Source organism: Amphiprion ocellaris, chromosome 2 (genome assembly GCF_022539595.1).
Source record: "Amphiprion ocellaris isolate individual 3 ecotype Okinawa chromosome 2, ASM2253959v1, whole genome shotgun sequence".
Lineage (NCBI taxonomy): Eukaryota > Metazoa > Chordata > Actinopteri > Pomacentridae > Amphiprion > Amphiprion ocellaris.
This window is the reverse complement of record NC_072767.1, coordinates 28,521,836-28,540,463: the sequence shown is the minus strand read 5'-3', so window position 1 is coordinate 28,540,463 and position 18,628 is coordinate 28,521,836. Positions and strand designations below refer to the sequence as shown.

Genomic DNA, 18,628 nt, shown 5'->3' with positions numbered 1-18,628 from the left:
AATTGTCTGTTCCAGCAGACAGGTAGAAAGATGAATCATCTTTGTGTCCTCCTAACAAATCAAAGTTCAATTTTAACTCTGTTTTAGTGAAAAAAAAAAAGTTTCTTTTTTCAGCAGCTAGATGCTCTACTATGTTTACCTGCTAACCGGTTGACCTTTTCAGGTAGCTTAGAGGCGGTTTCATTGAGCTCGAAACAGCTGCTGGTGAGAGCATTGAGTGTAAACGAGAACATTAAAGCTGCAGATGAATAAATCAAAACAATGTCATACAAGATGCTAAAATGCTCCATTACACAGCAGGGAACTACAGAATCAGATGACTATTTACTGTGGGTTTGCCATTTTTCACAATCCCTTTCACATTTGATCTGTTGTTGCCATAAAAATATAAATGAGTGCAGCTTTAATTTATATAAATGACACTTTAAGCTGGTCATCTGTCATTCAAAAGCTTGTTACTTAACACAAGATTCAAACACACTGATACCTAAAATCTGTTGAAGTTAGATACTTTAACTTAGCAAATATGAATGCCAGAATATGATATCTGACACTCCTGGAAAGTATCAGTTGGGAAAAAAAGATTGTAAATGACTAATTTTTAAAGTTTATTCGCACTTACCACCAACAGGTAAAGGCAGAATATTACAGTAAGTTGTTATACACACCATGTGTAGAAAACCACATACTGTAAATGTTTCTCTGACAAAAGCACAAATTCACTAGAAAAAAACAATCAAACCATTAACCCAAACACATTCAGTTTTAATTCAAAAAGTTGAATTAATTTTGCAAAAGTGAGGTTGGACTGAATCAATATGTTAAACAGTAACAAGCAAGCACAAACTGTGGTATTTGAACATCCATATTTAGCTACAACATATATGGACATATGAGATGCATCTTAATGCAATTAGTGAGCATGAGTCATTTTGAACTATGCCATACACATACATGGAGTTAAGAGGGTAAATACAATAAGATATACTCCCTTAACTCACCTAAAGGGCCTTTATTATTCACAGTTTTAGACAACAGCACTTATGTGACAAAAAGGTAGTTTAGAGGTTGAAGCAGGATCACTTCATCATTAAGGCTGCAGCTGGTAAAATTGCAAAATTAGTTGCTCGTGTTTCTTTTTTCCTTTTTTGCATGAGCACAACACACAAATGTCACAAAGTTACAGCTATGTCAAACAAGATAAACTCAGAGTAGAGCAGCTGTAAACATGGAATGTTTCAGACTCATAACAGTCATCTGGTGTTTGCAGGTTTCACAGTGCCTGAATAGTGAGATAGTAAGACGCCTCAGGTCTGCAGACAGGAGCAGACAAACTATCTGATCAGATGGCACAGATTGGTGTTGAATATTTTTCTTCTGCGGTGATGGGGAATTATTTGTTAGATAATTGAAGAATAAGGAATGTGAGATGTGATCAAAATGCTGCAAGACTGTGATTCTAAAATCAAAAACTATACCAGATGTAACTGTCACTGCCATCACTGTCAAAGTAGTCTCCTTGCGCAGCGATACACCACTCTTCTAATGTCAAGCTTGTAATGTTCCCTGAATGTCCCCTGATGTAAACATGTCAAGCATCATCTGTGATGGGCACTGGATCTACTTCAACTTTAACTTCGTTTGAGGAAAAGGAAGAGGTCAAAGGAGCAAAATCTGGTGAGCTGAGCAGGCACATAGCTATGATTGTGTTAGTGCGGCCAAAAGAAACATGTATTGTTACCACATTAAGAGGCGCAAAGTACATTACTCATTCAAATGCTTCAGTATATTACGGTAAAACTCACTGCTGGGGGTGAATTCATGGTGCAAACATCCAAAAATGTTGAAGAAAACAGCAAAGATGCTCCTGGTGCTCTTGGCCTGATGCACCTTCTCTGGTCTTGGAGACAGAAGCTCTTCCACTGTTGTTTGGACTCAGTTTTTCTCAACAGCGATTATTCTTCACATAAAGGTTTGACCATCCTCACTGCTAACGTGTTCCAGTTTGAGCTCCACATTAGGACTGCCAACGCACACCTATCAGTGGTCACAAAAACATGTATAACCCACGTCTTGCTGTTGATCATCTAATGTCATGCAGCATTTTGACCTGTGATAGTTGCTGCTCAGACAACGTTGCAGGTAAATGACCATGACATGCTCGATGTGTATGCAGCACAAGTAGTCCAAGAACTTTTTGATTGTACCACATCTTAAAGTATCATCTACAGTATGGTGTATAGTGGTCTGAGGCCATGTTTCATTCTGGTACTTTTTTATGTTGAAAAGGGAAAGATACTTTGATGAGGAAAATCACTTATCAGCTATTAAAACTTGTGGATGCTACATTCATGATATAGAAAAGAGTTGTTCTGAATTCAATTAAAGTCATTGCACTGCTAAACTGCAGGGGGTTCAAAGAAAAATGTAAATTGTTATCATTTCAGCCCCACATCTTATCACTGTGTCTTAATATCTGAAAAGATGAAAATTATGTCGCTATTTAAACTTAAATGTTTGTCTCTGGGTAGGTTCAGCTGAATATGTCAGGACAGTCTGAACCCATGTGTTTGCTCTATGCAAAGAGAAAGTGAGAAACAGTTTAATGATCACTTTTAAAAACTATTACTTCTTACTGCAGGCGACCATACAAAGCAGAAGCTGTCCATTAGCGGCAATGAACCTCCTCTCTTCCGATCTGTCCTCCTGTGATGGACGGCACAGTTTACCCGTCGAACGACAGGATGTCATTATCTCGGTGCTCATTATCAGTAGGACACAAACTATAACAACCATTTCCTCAAGCGAGCCTGATGAAAGCAAGAGGTGAAAGCCTAAATCTGATTGGACTGATGATTGAGGCCGCATGTTTATGCATGCTGTGATAATTACGGAGTCATCATCTCTCTCATTCATGGCACAGCTTCTTTCAGGCCGACCTCTGTGGGGTTCGAGATCTTGTCAGATTACAGTGCAGAGAAACAAAAGTCACCACCGAGCCCTCATGCAAAATATTAGTCATCATTGTTTGAGCAAAAGCTTTGATCCGAGGCCACAGCATCAGATTTCTGCCTGTTCTTTGGTGTCACTGCTATCTGGCTAAAAGACAGAGGGGATTGCATTCTTTGTCAAACTGCAGCAGGCGTGTGAAAAACTTAACAGGTGTACTGGCCTTAAGGCAAGTCGTGAACAGCATTACTATCAGCGCTTTTACACATTAGAATCCAAATCGAAAGCAGCAAGAGTTCAGGTGTTTCTCTACAAAACAGTGCAAGGCTTCTTGTCTTTGAAAGGGTTTTCTGAAGCTGGGATACCCATGAGCAGCGGATCATTCTTGGCATGTTCTCCACAGTAGCGCATCAGGTCTGACGAAGCCTTGGACACCTGCAAAGGAAACAGTCCACACAGTGATCTACCTTAATACACATGTAGAAAACTGGAAAAAAGGACACTCGCAGTGGTGAGTGACTGTGAATGCAGACACACCTTTATCCTCTCGATGCTCGCCTCTATCCTCAGCTGCTGCACCGTCCGCCTGGCCTGAGCGATACTACTGGAGCTGTGCATTTTGGATGACATTGCAGTTTTCGGACAGCTGTTCTTTAACCTGTGTAAGAAATAAATTTACAGTTACTGCATGCACATTATTACATGCGTGCAGAAATGCTGTTGGTATTTGCACAACGGAAACCAACAAAACCACAGTGTAATTAATATATTCACATGCTGGCTGGGAACAAGATGTTCCTCTGGGAATAAAGAAGAACATTAGTCAGGCTGCTGTAACAATATGGGTGTAGCTAGGACTGACTTTACACCATGAACTTACGGAATTAACTTAGATTTAATGTTGTTATTGGTTTAAATAGTAATTACAGTAACCTTATTTAGAAAGCAACGTCACTTTATACTTTATAGCTTGCAGTTCTTCCCATATCCCATGTGTTTTTCTGCCAAGGTTAATGTGTACAAATACAATATCAAACATTAAGTTATTACCAGAATAAAAAATTCATGATGTTTATAAGCGGCCTGAGATTGTTTAAAAGCTTTAACAGGAGAAACAGATGAATAACAGAAAATACCAAACAGGACTTCAGTGAACAGCTATGTCTTGCTTGAAGTTGTACCATGAGCCTACAAAAATGTGTCATCTGCATATACACGAACACTGAAATGCTGTTTAGGATGTACAATGTAGATAGTTATGGGCCTAAGGAATGTGACACCCAATTATAAAGATGAGCAAAATGATGAACTTATATTTCACTGGAAAGGCAGCTGACTGAGCTTGAGAATGGTCACTGCTAGCTGGCTAGCAGAAACCGAACTGTCAAAGGAGGCATCAACGCATGTACGCCCGATGTCTGCTTTGAAAGTCTGCATCAGTTATGCAAAAAGGCATGGATTTGCCTTTAAGATTCTATAGCATGCTAGCAAATCTGTGAGGCTTTACTTTCTCACAGCAGTGCTTTAAGCTACAAGTATGAAGCATGCTCACAGTGACAGTGCTAACAGGCTAATATTCAGCAGGTAATGTTTACCAGTACTACCTGTGTCAGTTCAGCTTCATAACATGCTAGTATTTACTAAATAGCACTAACATAGTAATGGTCTGATAGTGATGGAAATGTAAAAGCATTTTACTCAAAACCACAAAAAATCTACTCCATGTTAGCGCTCGAGGAAAAGTCAGGTGATCACCAAAGTCATCAGGATTCATCATGTGGAAATTATAAAATGTTGTTTTGGCAGCAATCTATTTGGTAGAAATTTCAATTTCAGAGGATAAGTGAAACCTTTGACCTAGAAATGTCAGGAGGTAACAAACAGATGTGACGTCTACACAAAATACCACAGAATTCAATCTAACATTTGTTCAGATAATCCAGTCAGTGGGTGGGAGACTGACAGATATTAAAAATAAAAACAACAAGAAAAAAGCGATCAAAGCGCATCTTTTCCTTTTTTTTAGCAGCATGTGTGAGAACAGTTTTGCAAAACATGACGGGAAAAAAATGTGATGTGTAAAGATGTTGAAGCAGAAATTTCTAATCTTCAGAGCTGTGCAACTTCTCAGAAATGACAGTTGACTTATCTGGAATTGAGTCAATTTGCGTAGAAGCTGTGACCCAATATAACAGACTCCTGTTTCACAATTCCCACTTCCAGGATACGATGGTTTGCTTTTACCGGTTCATTACATCACTCGCTGAACTACTTGAAGGAGAGCCTGCACAGTTGCTATTTTCTGCCTCTCACTCCGGCCAACTGATGTGCAGAATTCAAAGGGGAAGCAGTATTTCAGCTGAACCTCATGTCTCTCTTCTGTCTTCTGCACAAACATCACTTCCTAGAAGAAGGAGGAACATCCACCAATGCAAGAGTAACAGAACATCTTGTGTTCAGTTTTAAAGTAGCACACAGTACACACACTGCTGAGCAATAAATGAGAATGCCTTGTGTGTGTTAAACAACTGTTCAGCTGTGACGATTTGCAGATCTTGCTGCTAGAACAAATGAACAAAACACAGCAAAAAGTGTCTCTATGGGACTGACAAAAAAAAATGATCTTTGGCATGTGGTGCAGCAAATGCTTGCTCTGTGCTCTTGTGCAGGATATTGTGGAGGAGGGGAACATGCTGAAATGGAAGGGAAATGAAACATGGGCAACAGCAGAACCGACCTCAGAAAGGAGACGACACCATGCATCCATCTAATCCCCCCACCCACTCCCTTCCGCTTCCTCCATAGGAAGCAGGATCGCCAGTTATGCTCCAGAGTATAAATGATTAAATATGGGGTAGAAGCTTTAAAAATAGAAGCTGCTCACATAGGAGAGTCACCAAGGAAACAGAAAGAGTCTCTGCTATGAGAAGAGTGCAAGACTTTTGCAACAAATTTGCTAAGGTAGCTTTCATAAAGACTGCCTGCTGACACTGAAACCAGAAGCAATGTATTTACTGTTGCACCAGCGTACACGATGTGCTTTCGCAGGTTTTGCTTACTTGACCTGTGCACTCATTGTTCCAGGGAACATAGCACTTGACATTGTGCATTTCTTTTCAACACAGCTGCAGTTTGTAAGTCCACAGCAGCACTGGCCATGGCATAAGTGGACGCTGAAAAATGGGAAAGCTGCGTCACAGCAGGGTTAGTTAGTGATCACCCTCCCTAACATCTGCACTGAGTGACGCTGGCTGCTACTATGGAGCCCTGAAAGTGGCACTTACGCAGATTGCAAACCTCAAAGCACTTGATCATAGTCAATGGTTAACCTTGCTGAATCATGACATATTTGTAGCCCAAAAGATCATCTTTTGTGATATTTAAGGAAAGACGATACAGATGAAAAGTTAAAAATGATAACTATTGTGTATCATTATGAAACATTCCCAAGTGGTTAACTACATTAAAACAGTATCTTTTTGCAGTGCATGTCTACGTATTTTACATGGTTAAAGTCTGCAATGTGTTGTTATCTAATTAATTTTCAGTAGATACTTGAACACCGCATAGATCCAGGTTCAAATTCTTGATTTGGTGACATATGGGCACTAATTTGCATGAATATCTTCAAGACAAAGTGAGGTAAAATCATCGCCTATATGTGTATTTTGGACATTTTCATGCCACTACTCTGAAAGAAGACGTGCTGTGGAAGAATAAAGCAGTGATGCTGTTGCCTAGTGTCTTGCCTTAATTTATTAACATTCACACTAAGCCAGAAAAAGCTGACATTTATCTTGGTGGAAAAAAAACTGAGGCACTGTGTGCAAAACATAAAGCGCACTCATACCTGTCCTGGTATGACTGATGTAATGATAAAAGCAGCAGTGAAAGTTGACCTGCATGCTTAGTAGAGTAGAGGGCACTCTGTCACCATGACCTACTACAATGTCACTGATAGTGATTTTAATGTTTCATAAACAGGGCTAAAAATGTACTGTTTTCAAAGAAAAATTGTGATTTAAAACAATGCAATTAGCAGATTTCAAGGTTATTTAAGGTCATTTGAGACAGAGGTCAGCCACCACGTTTGACACAGAGATTGAATTGCTGAGTCAGTTTTTTGATAAATTCATGCCAGCTTCCTTGTGTAACAGTCACAGTGTTTATACTATCTCCTTTAGTAATGCTCTAATACATGTTGTAAATTGATTAGACAGCGGCTATTGAACCTAAGCTTAACTACAATGCATTTCAATTCGTCATGTTCAGCCCACTGACCACCCATAAAGCACTGAAATCATTTTTAAATGACAAAAATCTAAATTTTCAACATTTTACTTTTACTGCTTTTTGGTTTTATCTGATAGTAAACTGAATGTTTTTGACTTTTGACGGTTGGAGAAAACAGGGCATTTAATGACATCACCTTTCATTTTGTACATTCTGCAAAAGGTTTTTGCCTTTTTTTTATGTACAGCTAAAGTAAACCCTTAAATAATCAGAAATGTTGAGGATTAATAAACATTTGAAAAGAAACCCTGAGGTGTGAAATGAAAAAGAAACTATTCAGACTTTGCACTGTTTCTAGGTCATGAATCAGTGACCATGTAACTTTTTTGTACAAAAGGTCAGATTTCTTTGACTTGTATCCTTTCATTGAAGCTGCAGTCACTCACATTGTTAATTTCTTTGCTGACAGTTGGGAGATTGATACCACTCTTATCTCTGTACATTAAATATGAAGTCAGGAGGCGAGCTTATTACATAAAGAGCCACTCTATGTCCAAGTGTCATATAATCCATTTACCAGCATGATTTTTACAAGGTTTTTATGAGCCAGGCTAAGCTAAGTTAACATTCTCCTAGTTGTAACTTTTTATTTAACAAACAGACATTAAAGTGGTATTGGCAGGCAAAGAAATCCATTTCCCAACATACCGAACTATGTCTTTAAGGTTTAATAGGCTCAAACCACTGCTGCTATATATTCTGCAATAAACACCGAATGAACAAAATCTGAAGATGCTGAAAGAAAACATAAAAGTATATTTTAATCTCTGACTTAGTTGCATTTTTTATTCTTTAAAGCCTCAGTCTAACAAATGCATGAGTGAAAAGAGTCTCGACTCCAGTAAACAAACACAAACAAGCAGGCAGCATTTATCACTGCAGGGTGTGTAAGTCTTAGTACACGGACTGAGCCATTAAAATCCTTCTAGCCAAAAGAATGTCTGCTATGTCTTCAGCTGTGGCGCGTCTGTCTGCATCTAGCGTGCGGACTAATATGTGGTGAATGTAAACATGTGGCACACTGAAAGCATTGATAAAAATATATTTGAAGTCTTACAGTGGAGATGTTTCTTTGATGTGGCTGCAGGGCTTTGCACAGGTGGGCTCTCACAGTGCCAGCAGGGAGGTTCTGCACAGTTTATGACAGCAGATTTTGCCCTACGGTGTGTAACACTACACACTGCTTAGATCTACTGCCAATACCCCAGTAACTTACCGACACTGAATTAAAACCTACAGCACTCAGGACTAAATACAGTCGCTTGTTGGCCAGAACAAGCAATTTGAAGTATTTTCTCATAGATTAAGGACTAAATGATTAATCAGTTAATCAGATTACAACACATATACAACACATCTGAGTACTGTATAACACAGTGCAATAACACCTCAGTGACAAATGATTCAAAAGTGTATGAGCTCTCAATAATCGCACTATTTCTAAATTCACAAATTGTAACAAAAGTGAGAACACAGCAATTGATCACTGAAACCAAACTGAGTAAACCTCTAACTTCCAACTAGTGTAACTGCATAAAATGTGTAAAATGATTTCTGAACACCAGAAACTTATCAGTTTTGGAACTACGTCTGCATCATGGTTCCACATGGAAAAGAATGGCGTAAGGAATTTAAATACCTGCTTTTGAAGCTTCACAACTGGAGCAGTAATCAAGAGGTACAGAAAAAACCATACCACTAGTCAGAGCTGCTGGGCCTGTTGTTCAAAACTGATGTCACAGACAGCGTGGTAGTTACACCTCTAGCTCTATCAGACGGACCGCTGACACAGGAGTTATCAGTGGAAATCAGAGTTTCTGTGGCAGCTCAGACAGTGTGAAGTGCATTGTGTCAGCCTCTGAGGACAACAGCCAAGAGAGATTTTCGTGCGTCTGCCAGCTTTTAAAGCCTGTTCTGCTAGAACACTACAACTGATAGACGACTAGTGTACTCCTAAAATGTTTCATGTAACTCTAGAATTTTCAGTCTGGGAATGCATCAACATAAACAGACTTCTGATGGTTTAGATCACAGGGTGTTTCAAACACGCTGAGCCAAACGTCCTGTACAGAACAATACATAAACATGAACACTAGATACATTTAGATCTTTAGATTAAACTACAAAATCTGGAACTCTTCCTGATGCAGTGTATTCTGTTATCATATTATTCTGCTGTTAGTAGCCTGTTATTAATAATCTGAACCCCAAAAACCCGCCCGTGGGTTTGAAAGGCATGTTGACTTTAAAAAAAAGATTATACCAAAATTACACCATTCATCAGAGCTGGAAGCTGCAAAAACAGACAGAATCGTTTTCAACTTTCCAACTATCCTTAAACAATGCATCTGTGATGTCCTGTCCTGTTAGAAAACTTGAAAGCTTGAAATCATCGTATTTCATGAAATAGTTTTATTCTACGCGTCTTCTTTAAGAGTAAACATTTGCTTTAAACAGATTCTATTAAAAACAAAAAATTTTGCACTCCTCAGCACAACTGAAAGGCCACGACCTCCTTAACTGTGATCATTAGTCACATGACAAAAAGTTCAAGGACTTTTTGGTTGAATTGGGCAGAACTGCAGGTCGTGTTTACACGGAGCAGAGAGTAGACAAGAACCAAAAGAAAGTTAAAACAGCAAAATAGCTACAGCATATAAAGCCACCATTTTGTCCAATATTGTTAACAACTGTGGACACATGGAAAATGTTATACATGTTGAGTCCTTGTTTGTCCAATTAATAACTAATTAAAGAAATCCACCTTTAATTTTTTTGGTTTGCTTTTCATGATTTATGGCATTATAACTTTGCTATACAGAACAGAAGACATTTTTGGGTTTTCTCTGCTTCTAACCATAGCTAGACTGTTTCTTTAGAGATGCAGGACTTTATATTGCCTTGAAGAAATTAGCACACAGTGAACAAAAATGTGACCGCAGAAACAACAACACCCAGAAACTGATTGGAGTTCAGAGGAATAACACATCTGAGCTGGTCTACCAATGGCAACGTAAACTTCAACAAGTATTTGCTTTTATGCTGTCCATAGTGCAATAACAGACATCACAAAGAAACCATGGTACATTTCATTCACGGTGTTCTCCAGTGTTTGACACAACAGAAGGCAGACTCTGGGCTGCAGCCTGAATGATTTGTTATCAGCTGCCTAGTTCCAAAAATGTTGTGCCAGGGGACACAGAACAGCTCCGTTATCAGTGTGTTACACTGCTAAACTGCCTGGCAACAACACCGGCAGGCTCCACAGTCCAGCTCCTGGGCCAGGATCTGTGACTGCCTCGACAATAAGCTCTGAGGCTTAGGCACAGTTGAGAGGCACGGTGACAATGCAGACAGGCTATCAGTATTGTGCCACACTCACAATGGCTATTTGTGCATTGTGCAGAACAGAGGCAGCCGGGACAGGAGTTCACAGCTTTGACAAGTTTAACTGCGCCCTCATGAGTGCTAATCTCAGACAGCTTGATGCTATCTGGGAGCCAGACTGTCCAGTCAGGCGTGCAGAGGAAAGAGACAGAGGCCTCCCAAAGAGGAAACAAACACAGTGTCTCTTGGTTTGAGACAAACTGTATGACTAACATTTTGTTCTGTGCAGGGAACATCATCGATTATGTGTGGCGGTGATGACAGATCTTCAAAGGCGTCACTTGTGCTGTCTAAAAATGCTTTGAACACCTAGCTGTGTGAAGTTAGCCGACACAGAAAGAAGCACAGAAGGTGTTGGTGTTTGCGCTGCAGACAGGAACAGGAGATGTGGGTTCCAAACCGTTGAGTCATAGGTTGTGAGTTTCTCTCACTGTACGCCTTTCCCCTGAGCTGTAGTGGCATGCAACACCTTTGCTGAAGGTGAGGTCAGCCTTGGGACAACAGATTCTCACTCCGGTTTCTGTCATCCAGTCCTTTTATTCCCACCTGGGTCCCATGTGCAGAAAAAACAGGTTCTTCTGAGAGTGTGCGTTAGTATTTTTTGTGTGTGTGTGTGTGTGTGTGTGTGTGTGTGTGTGTGTGTGTGTGTGTGTGTGGGTCCGGTCACACAGCCTGCAGACAGTCACAGCCGTTAAAAAGTTCAAAGCTGTGAGTAATGTGCTTCTCATTCCTAGAGAAATAAGTTCATCTACAGCCCTCCGTCCACTCCCTGCAGAGAGGTACGGTGAATAACATCCACGGATTAGGGATCCCTTTGAAGTTTCAGGCAACTTTTCTTTCATGCGCTCGCAATTCAGTGGAAGACAAGCAGCCAAAAAGCCCCTAAACCAGGTGCTACTCTCTTCTACTACACATCATCATACATGTGCTGAGTTTCCTCCCTGCTTCGCTTTGATAGTTTTCCAAAAAACCTGTAGATTTGGCTTCATATTTGACGCATACAGGGGAAACGACTGACACAAAGAATCTGCTCCACCATGTCTGGAGCTAAATCTGGACGGCCAGATGCAATGCAATGTGTCACCAGCTGCTTCTATTAATACCATGATACTGTCATCCAGATGAATGTGGGTGGGGGCAATCATGCAAACCTGTTGCATGAAAAATAAAAGATGCTTTGGAGGCAGCTCTCTCGATAAAAGCTTTTCTTTTTGTGTTTTTGTTCCCTTTATTTTCCATCTCTCAGTCCATTACTTTAGCCCAGACTGAAATATCTTAACAACTGAACTATGTATTGCTATCAAATGTTGTATATACATTTGTGGATCCCAGAAGATGAGCCCTAATGATTTTTCCTGTTTCAGAAAATTCCTTCATTCTTATTTGTATGGTTTTAAAAATTAGTTGCCCATCTTGTGTGCAAATTAGTAACAATCTGGTGGCTGCCCATGAGATGTGAATTAGTTTTCAAACACCATAAACAGTCACTATGAAACTCCTGGCTGTCAAACTGTAAGACAAATTGTGACTTTCGTACAAGGTGTGGCCTCATGATGAACAAGTGAGCAAACCGCTGGAAGAAATGCAACTTGGGATGGGGGTTCCACAGGGTTGTTTCTGTCTTTTTCCAGACACTTAGATACTGGAAACACCTAATAACTCTGCTGTCAGCACATCAAATCCTCTAAAGACAAGGAACTGTCTCGACTCCAGTGGAACGGTCTCCAAGAAAGAGCCCTCAGGGCACGGCTGAGTGTAACAGTTAATGAACCCTTAGTCAGCCCTGTCTGCTCCCTGATCTGACACTGTGTGAACCGTCACGCTGCTTGTTTCTCCTTATCTTGCTGCACACAATCACTCAGAGACAATAGAGTCAAACAAAGTGGCTCCATGAGCAGAGTGTACAGATCTGCTTTTGTGGCGTGGCGTCTGGAGGTAAAAAAAAAAGTTGCTAATGTGATGGACTCTACACAGACTCCTACACAAGGGAGTGAGTGAGTGTGTGTGGCAGGGTGTGCATCTGTGATTGTTCTGCATGCAAGGTGGGCCAGGCTGCTATTTCCTGCTGAGTGGGAGACATGAAAGCAGTGAGATTTTTTTATGCTGTTGATATCACTGCACAAATGCACCAAGCTGTCTCCACCCTATCATGGGAGAAAAACTCCCACAGCCAACGAACACACAAAAAAATCCCACTCTCAGCATAGACTGCATTCGTTGAAATCCCCCAAGAAGGGAAAAGTGAGCAGGATGGAAAAAAAACAAAAAAACACTCTCCTCTCCCACCAACACTTCCTGGAGCCCGGGGCAGTCCTGGATCTGCACGGGTCTCCCCGACAACTGAGCTTTGTCTAGACAGAAACCAATGCTCCGCTCACCGGATAGGAATTCAGAAAACCCACAGCCCCTCATTCTCACACCACCTTTAGCCTGCTGCTCTCACATGGAGCCAAACAACCAAGTCACAGCTCTCATTGTTGCAATAATCCAGCATTTACACTCTAACTGCACCACCCTGTCATTCAAGAGCATAGCAGAAATTAGTGCATGTGGTTACACTACACAGGGTTCTCTCTGTGCATGAAAATCTGCCTTTTTTTCTTTACTATAAACTGGCTGAAGAAAATTCCTCTCATTCCACCTCCGAGTGCAGCACGCCCTGATCAGCTCATCACATTCTGCTCGCTTCACAAGAAGCTTCAAAACCAGTAATATGGGATACAAACCGTGCTGTGTGAAGGGCAACCGAAGCTAAACGACGTGTCAGTCAATGAGGCCAACATGCTTTCTTTCTTTCTTTTGACATGGTCTATTGCTTTAGGATAAACATCAGGAACTCTTCCTCCCCTGACTTACCATTACACATACAGATGATGTTTTCATGCACTTCCTCCAAGGTTATTTGCAGAGAATGCTCTCACCTCTGCCCCACTTCCCCACGCTCACATGTGTAACTAACCCCCACCTCCTAACACACACATAATTTTACAGGAATGCTAAAGTTTCTTTGTGTCATTTTTCTCAATGATTCTGTCTCAAAGGAAGATTCCCTCATCAAGCCACCAGCAGCTGGTTGTTGAGTGTACATTTTCTTACAAAATCTAGTACTTGTAGAATGACGTCTTCTGTCCAGCACCTCCTCTTACGATGCTATTGTTCATCAGAACTATTTTAACAGGCTTTTCATACAAGGCTCTAGGGAGGATTTTGTTGGGCTGTAATTAACCAAAGAAAACCTTGTTTGACTGAGTTAGTGCCTACTCTTCAATCAGTTGATCAGTCACGGGAAGAAAAAAATCTGCACATCATCTCCGGATGACATCAATGGACCACAATGAGTTCACTCTGCCTGCTGGCCGGATTAGCCTCAATGAATTCTAAGTAAACATGAAAAGCTACTATTCAGAGCTTTCAGCGTTAATCGAAGTAATCAGTGATGCTGATGCTAAAAATGTGTCCACATCAATCTTTATTCAACACTTTTTTTTAAACTTCAATTCATTAACAAATGTGTTTACTTCAGTTCTTCAGTATCACTGAGTAAAGGTCGTGTCATGACGTCAGTGTTTTTTAAGGCTCCAGTCACTAGTCAGCTGCACTCAGTGATACAATTTTAGATGATCATGGCAGCAGCAGAGTTTTGGTTCAGTGAAAAAGTGTCCAAAGATCCAAGGCTTTGAAAGTCTGAATTTACTTTCAATGATCACAAAACAAAAACATTTTACACCCGTTTCCTTCTCTCCTGCTCTCTGTGCTCACATATATTGTATTGTAATATAGCTGATTTCCCATTGACACTGTTTCCATATGCATATTTTTCTGTTTCTGTCTTCAGATAAAGAAACAAGGATCAAAATAGTTACTGAAACATGGCTTATTTAGACTGACAAACTCCCCGTTCACACGGGTTTAAGACTGTGATGTGAACTTGGCTGTTTTTTCATAGAATTCAAAGTTGCTGTCAAATTCACAGAATCAATACACAATATGAAGAAAATGAGTTTCTTGAGTTGCTATGTGTTTTAAAATATATAAGCTATCCTTGCTGCATTTTAATACACTTTTTCACTTTGTTAAGGGGTTTGATAGAAACTTTGAAACTGCTGATTATCTAATTCACAATTTAGAGAGAGCATACTGACCAACAACATCCAGCATTCATTCAGTTCTACACGAGCAGCGACCCGGAACTTATTCAGGCCAAGCAGATGACCTGAAGACTGCAGTCTTTAACATTACAGTGTTACAAACATCATATAGTTGTGTAGTTGTGCATACATATCGAAGTACTTACTCATTTTATACAAACTTTTAAAAAATGGCTGCTTGACATGACTTTTACCACAAGCTGTTCTACTTCCTGAGCAGCGTCAATTTACTTACTTCAGCACGCCATTGCCTCATTTATCAGTCAGTTTACTATTAATATCATAATATACAAATATATAATAATATTGGTTCTCGACCAACTAAAACTTTTGAAATTCAAACTGAATTTTTCTCGTTTCAATTTAGATTTTGAGCAAACTGCAGGATGTTTAAATGCTTAAATGGAAATACCAATAGCATCGTTGTCTTTTCTACCATTTGAGTGGGAACCCAATAGACATTTGGGTTATTTGACTATGTGCTTATATGCAACAGTCACATTGCAAGAAATTGGTTGTAAACAGAAGTGCAACATCAGTTATTTGATCATATACGATCGTCACCTCAGAGCTGTCTATGATGAACCCTGAAGTGAATGCAATCCAATGCAAAAATACAGTTTGGATGAATTTACTTGTTTCTGCTTTTTTTATTATTATTTTTTATGTTCGATGCAACTCATCAAAATCACCTTAATCACTGTAGAATGATCATCTTCTGAAGGCTCTGTGAGGGAAGATGGATGCACACCGGAAAAAATCTATGATTTTAGACAATTTTTCTCCCAAAGAAAGCCCAAAACAAAGGGCTCAAAAAGTATTTATATATGCATATAATGTTGCAAGACAGATTTGTAGCATGTGAACACAGGGTAGACTGCGTCAGCAAAAGAAGAGTTTGAATAATAGGAAAATGAAAGCGGGCTTCTGGTTCGTGAAGTTAAAGAGGCTGATCTAATCAGCACATGCCTCGCAGTGAGAGAAGGTGGCGGTAGGTGATAGGGAGACTTCTGCCCTGCTGCCACCTGACCGCTTAACGCGACGAACAAAAGACAGAAAGAGAGACAGTAAAAGGGGGGTTGGATGGGAAAAAAAACACAGCCTTCTGACCTCAGTAACAGGAATCACTCTCCCACCCCACACCTCCCTCTTCTTCTTCCTGTGAACTTTGGAGCACCCCAGAGCTGAGCGAGCACTAAACTGCACATAATGAGCAGCCGTGGGGGAGGCAGAGAAGGCTGCAGACGTAAGAGTGATCTGGGCGGACGCCATGCCCAAAGTGTCCTTATAGGGAGGCTCCTCAAGTGGTTACAGCTTTTGTCTCATGACATCTCCCTGTGTGGAAGCCACCTGATTGTGAGCCTGCAGTCTTGACGCATTAGTAATCTGCCCTTTAGCCTTAAACGTTATTACCGGCGAGTATGCATACAGAGCGAGATTCAGAGCAATGAAGCAGGTATTATTAACTGAGAAAGAATCCCAAACATCCACCTCACCCAACTGTGCACAAGGGTCACGGGCAAAGTGTACATTTGCAGAGCACACGGGAAAGTTTCATGTGCTTTTCTGTTGAATGCAATCATTTGTTTTCAGTTTGCTGGACATGCAAGTTCAACAATAGCTGGAATCTCACATGAATTTCCATGTGAACCTTAAATTACATTTTTAAAAAATCTGTAAAAATAGCAAATATAATATTCCAAAAAACATATATTGTATATCTCAATGTTTGCACAATCTCTACAAATCTACAACATGGAATGTCCTCACACAGCCAGTCTTTAAAACAAGCATGCATTGTGTTTTGTCTTTGCATGCACAAGTTGGCTCTCCAGCAGTACATACAGTCTCCGTGCAGTTGCAAATTTAGGGCTAGTCGTTGACGTCTGCAGTGTTCTATGCAAACCATTGCAGACACGTGGACATGATTGAATAGCTTGGTCTCGAAACCTCAAAACTCACTAGTGGGTTTTAAATGCATGTTATCTTCACAAAATTACTAAAATGACACAATTTATCAGATCTAGAAATTGTGAAAACAGAGTTTTTGTCTTTGAACTGTCTGTGATATGCCGTTCAGTCTGGAAAATTAACAAAATCTAAGCTTAAAATCACAATATATCATGAAAATCCCTTTATTTTATGTGTCTCATTTAACAGATTTGCAAAAATAAACAGCTTGCTCTCACAACACTGTATGCAAAATAAAAATGTATGCAATCTTAGGCACAACTGTGAAGCCATTAGGGACTCAGCTGTAACCAACAGTCATGCAAACGAAATTTTGGGACTCTATTATTTGAACTGGGCTGAACTGAATGCTGGACTTACACCGAGCAGATAGGAGTAAAGCATTAAAAGAAAAACAAAAAAACATAAGTAGTAAAATATCTACAGTATGTAGAGGCACCATTTTTTCCAGTATTGGCAACACCTCTGAGCAAAAATGTTGTACATGTTCATTCCATGTTTTGTTACCAAAGAATAACCAAAGAAACCCAACTTTTATCTGTTTAAAGGTTAAAGTTGAATCAACCACTTCTGATCCAATGCACTTTTTGTCAGAGAATATCTTCTCATGGTCTGCTGTCTGTTGTGTATATGTGTGTGTGTGTGTGTGTGTGTGTGTGTGTGTGTGTGTGTGTGTGTGTGTGCATGTGTGTGTGTATCTCTATGTCCTGTGCATGCTTCTGCAGGGTGGAGGGGTGATGGATGGGGAAAGGGAGAAGTGGAAACGAGACTGATGGTAATTCTGGTGCATGCTAACTATTTTAATATACTAACCTACTAAAAAAATCCTGTCATACCCAAAACTGCAGATTCCACCCTTAAATGTTGCAGGCTGGAGAGCCAAATAATGACTGAAACTCACTATAATACTTTTACATTATCATCTGATGCTTTGTTTTTATAGAAATACAATCACAGCAACCATAAGCACATTATGATAACTTCTTCTATTGCTCAGGATTTGCAAAGTTGCATTCTTATGAAACTGAAAATAGAAGATTGTCAACCTGCAGGAGCAAAGGTCTTTGATCTTGTGACAAGCCCATTGGATTATGGAAGTCAACTCAGTTCCTATATGAATATGTGGCATTTGTGCACAATGCAGCACGGTGCAGCTCTGGGAGCATCTGACCACCTTCAGACCATGTGTCTGTGTTCAGTCTAGACCACTGTACCAGGACTGACTCCACCATGAACAGGGTGTGACGCTGTGGTGCAAGAATCAGGACTGCATGTCTTCTGTGGTGGAGTCACTCATGCATACAGGCACATGTTTAACTCATAGCTACAGACGCTCAGCAACAGATGAGCGTCGACACGTGAGACTGGCAGTTATTGTTACAGTTAAAATAGCAGATGAAAAAATGCACACAGATTTCCAAAGAAGGAATGCTGCACGTTACATTCGCATTCTATACAGTGCAGAGGTGTGTCTGCAAGCATAACAACTGCCATAATCACAGGATTTGCAAGACCTTCTAATGTCAGCGGCTCTGTTTCTGTTGCTCAAGTGCCACATGTTCTGACCTGCTGTGTCACTGTTGAGAAGCAAAACAGCTTGTCTTCTGCTGGCACAACATGATTTGACAATGAAAGTTAAACAGAGTCCTTTTGAATACATGCTATCATGTAGCAGTAGATAATTTACAAGTCGTGGCGTCATGAGGTCACAACGATCTAGACAAGTCTGCTCTTTCAAAGGGGTGCAAATGTGTAGTTTAATGCATCGCTAACCTGCTTATTATCCAAAATGAGAAACTTGTCTTCCCAAAGCAAAGCTCTGCATTACCTCAGACAACCTACATGACCCATATTATATGATATTTAAACCTAGCCTGGTG

At 40.2% G+C, this 18,628-nt stretch overlaps 1 protein-coding gene across 1 annotated transcript in view; it reads right to left on the bottom strand.

The window, feature by feature from the left end:
- Window positions 1-595: 595 nt before the first annotated feature.
- gng12b (guanine nucleotide binding protein (G protein), gamma 12b) overlaps window positions 596-18,628 on the bottom strand; it is a 34,250-nt gene continuing 16,217 nt past the window's right edge. The window contains exons 3-4 of the mRNA XM_023287506.3: window positions 3,487-3,607; window positions 596-3,384 (exon numbers count right to left, since the gene is read on the bottom strand). Coding sequence (XP_023143274.1) covers window positions 3,259-3,384; window positions 3,487-3,579 — 219 coding nt within the window. The 5' untranslated portion in view covers window positions 3,580-3,607 and the 3' untranslated portion in view covers window positions 596-3,258. The remainder of the gene's footprint in view (window positions 3,385-3,486; window positions 3,608-18,628) is intronic.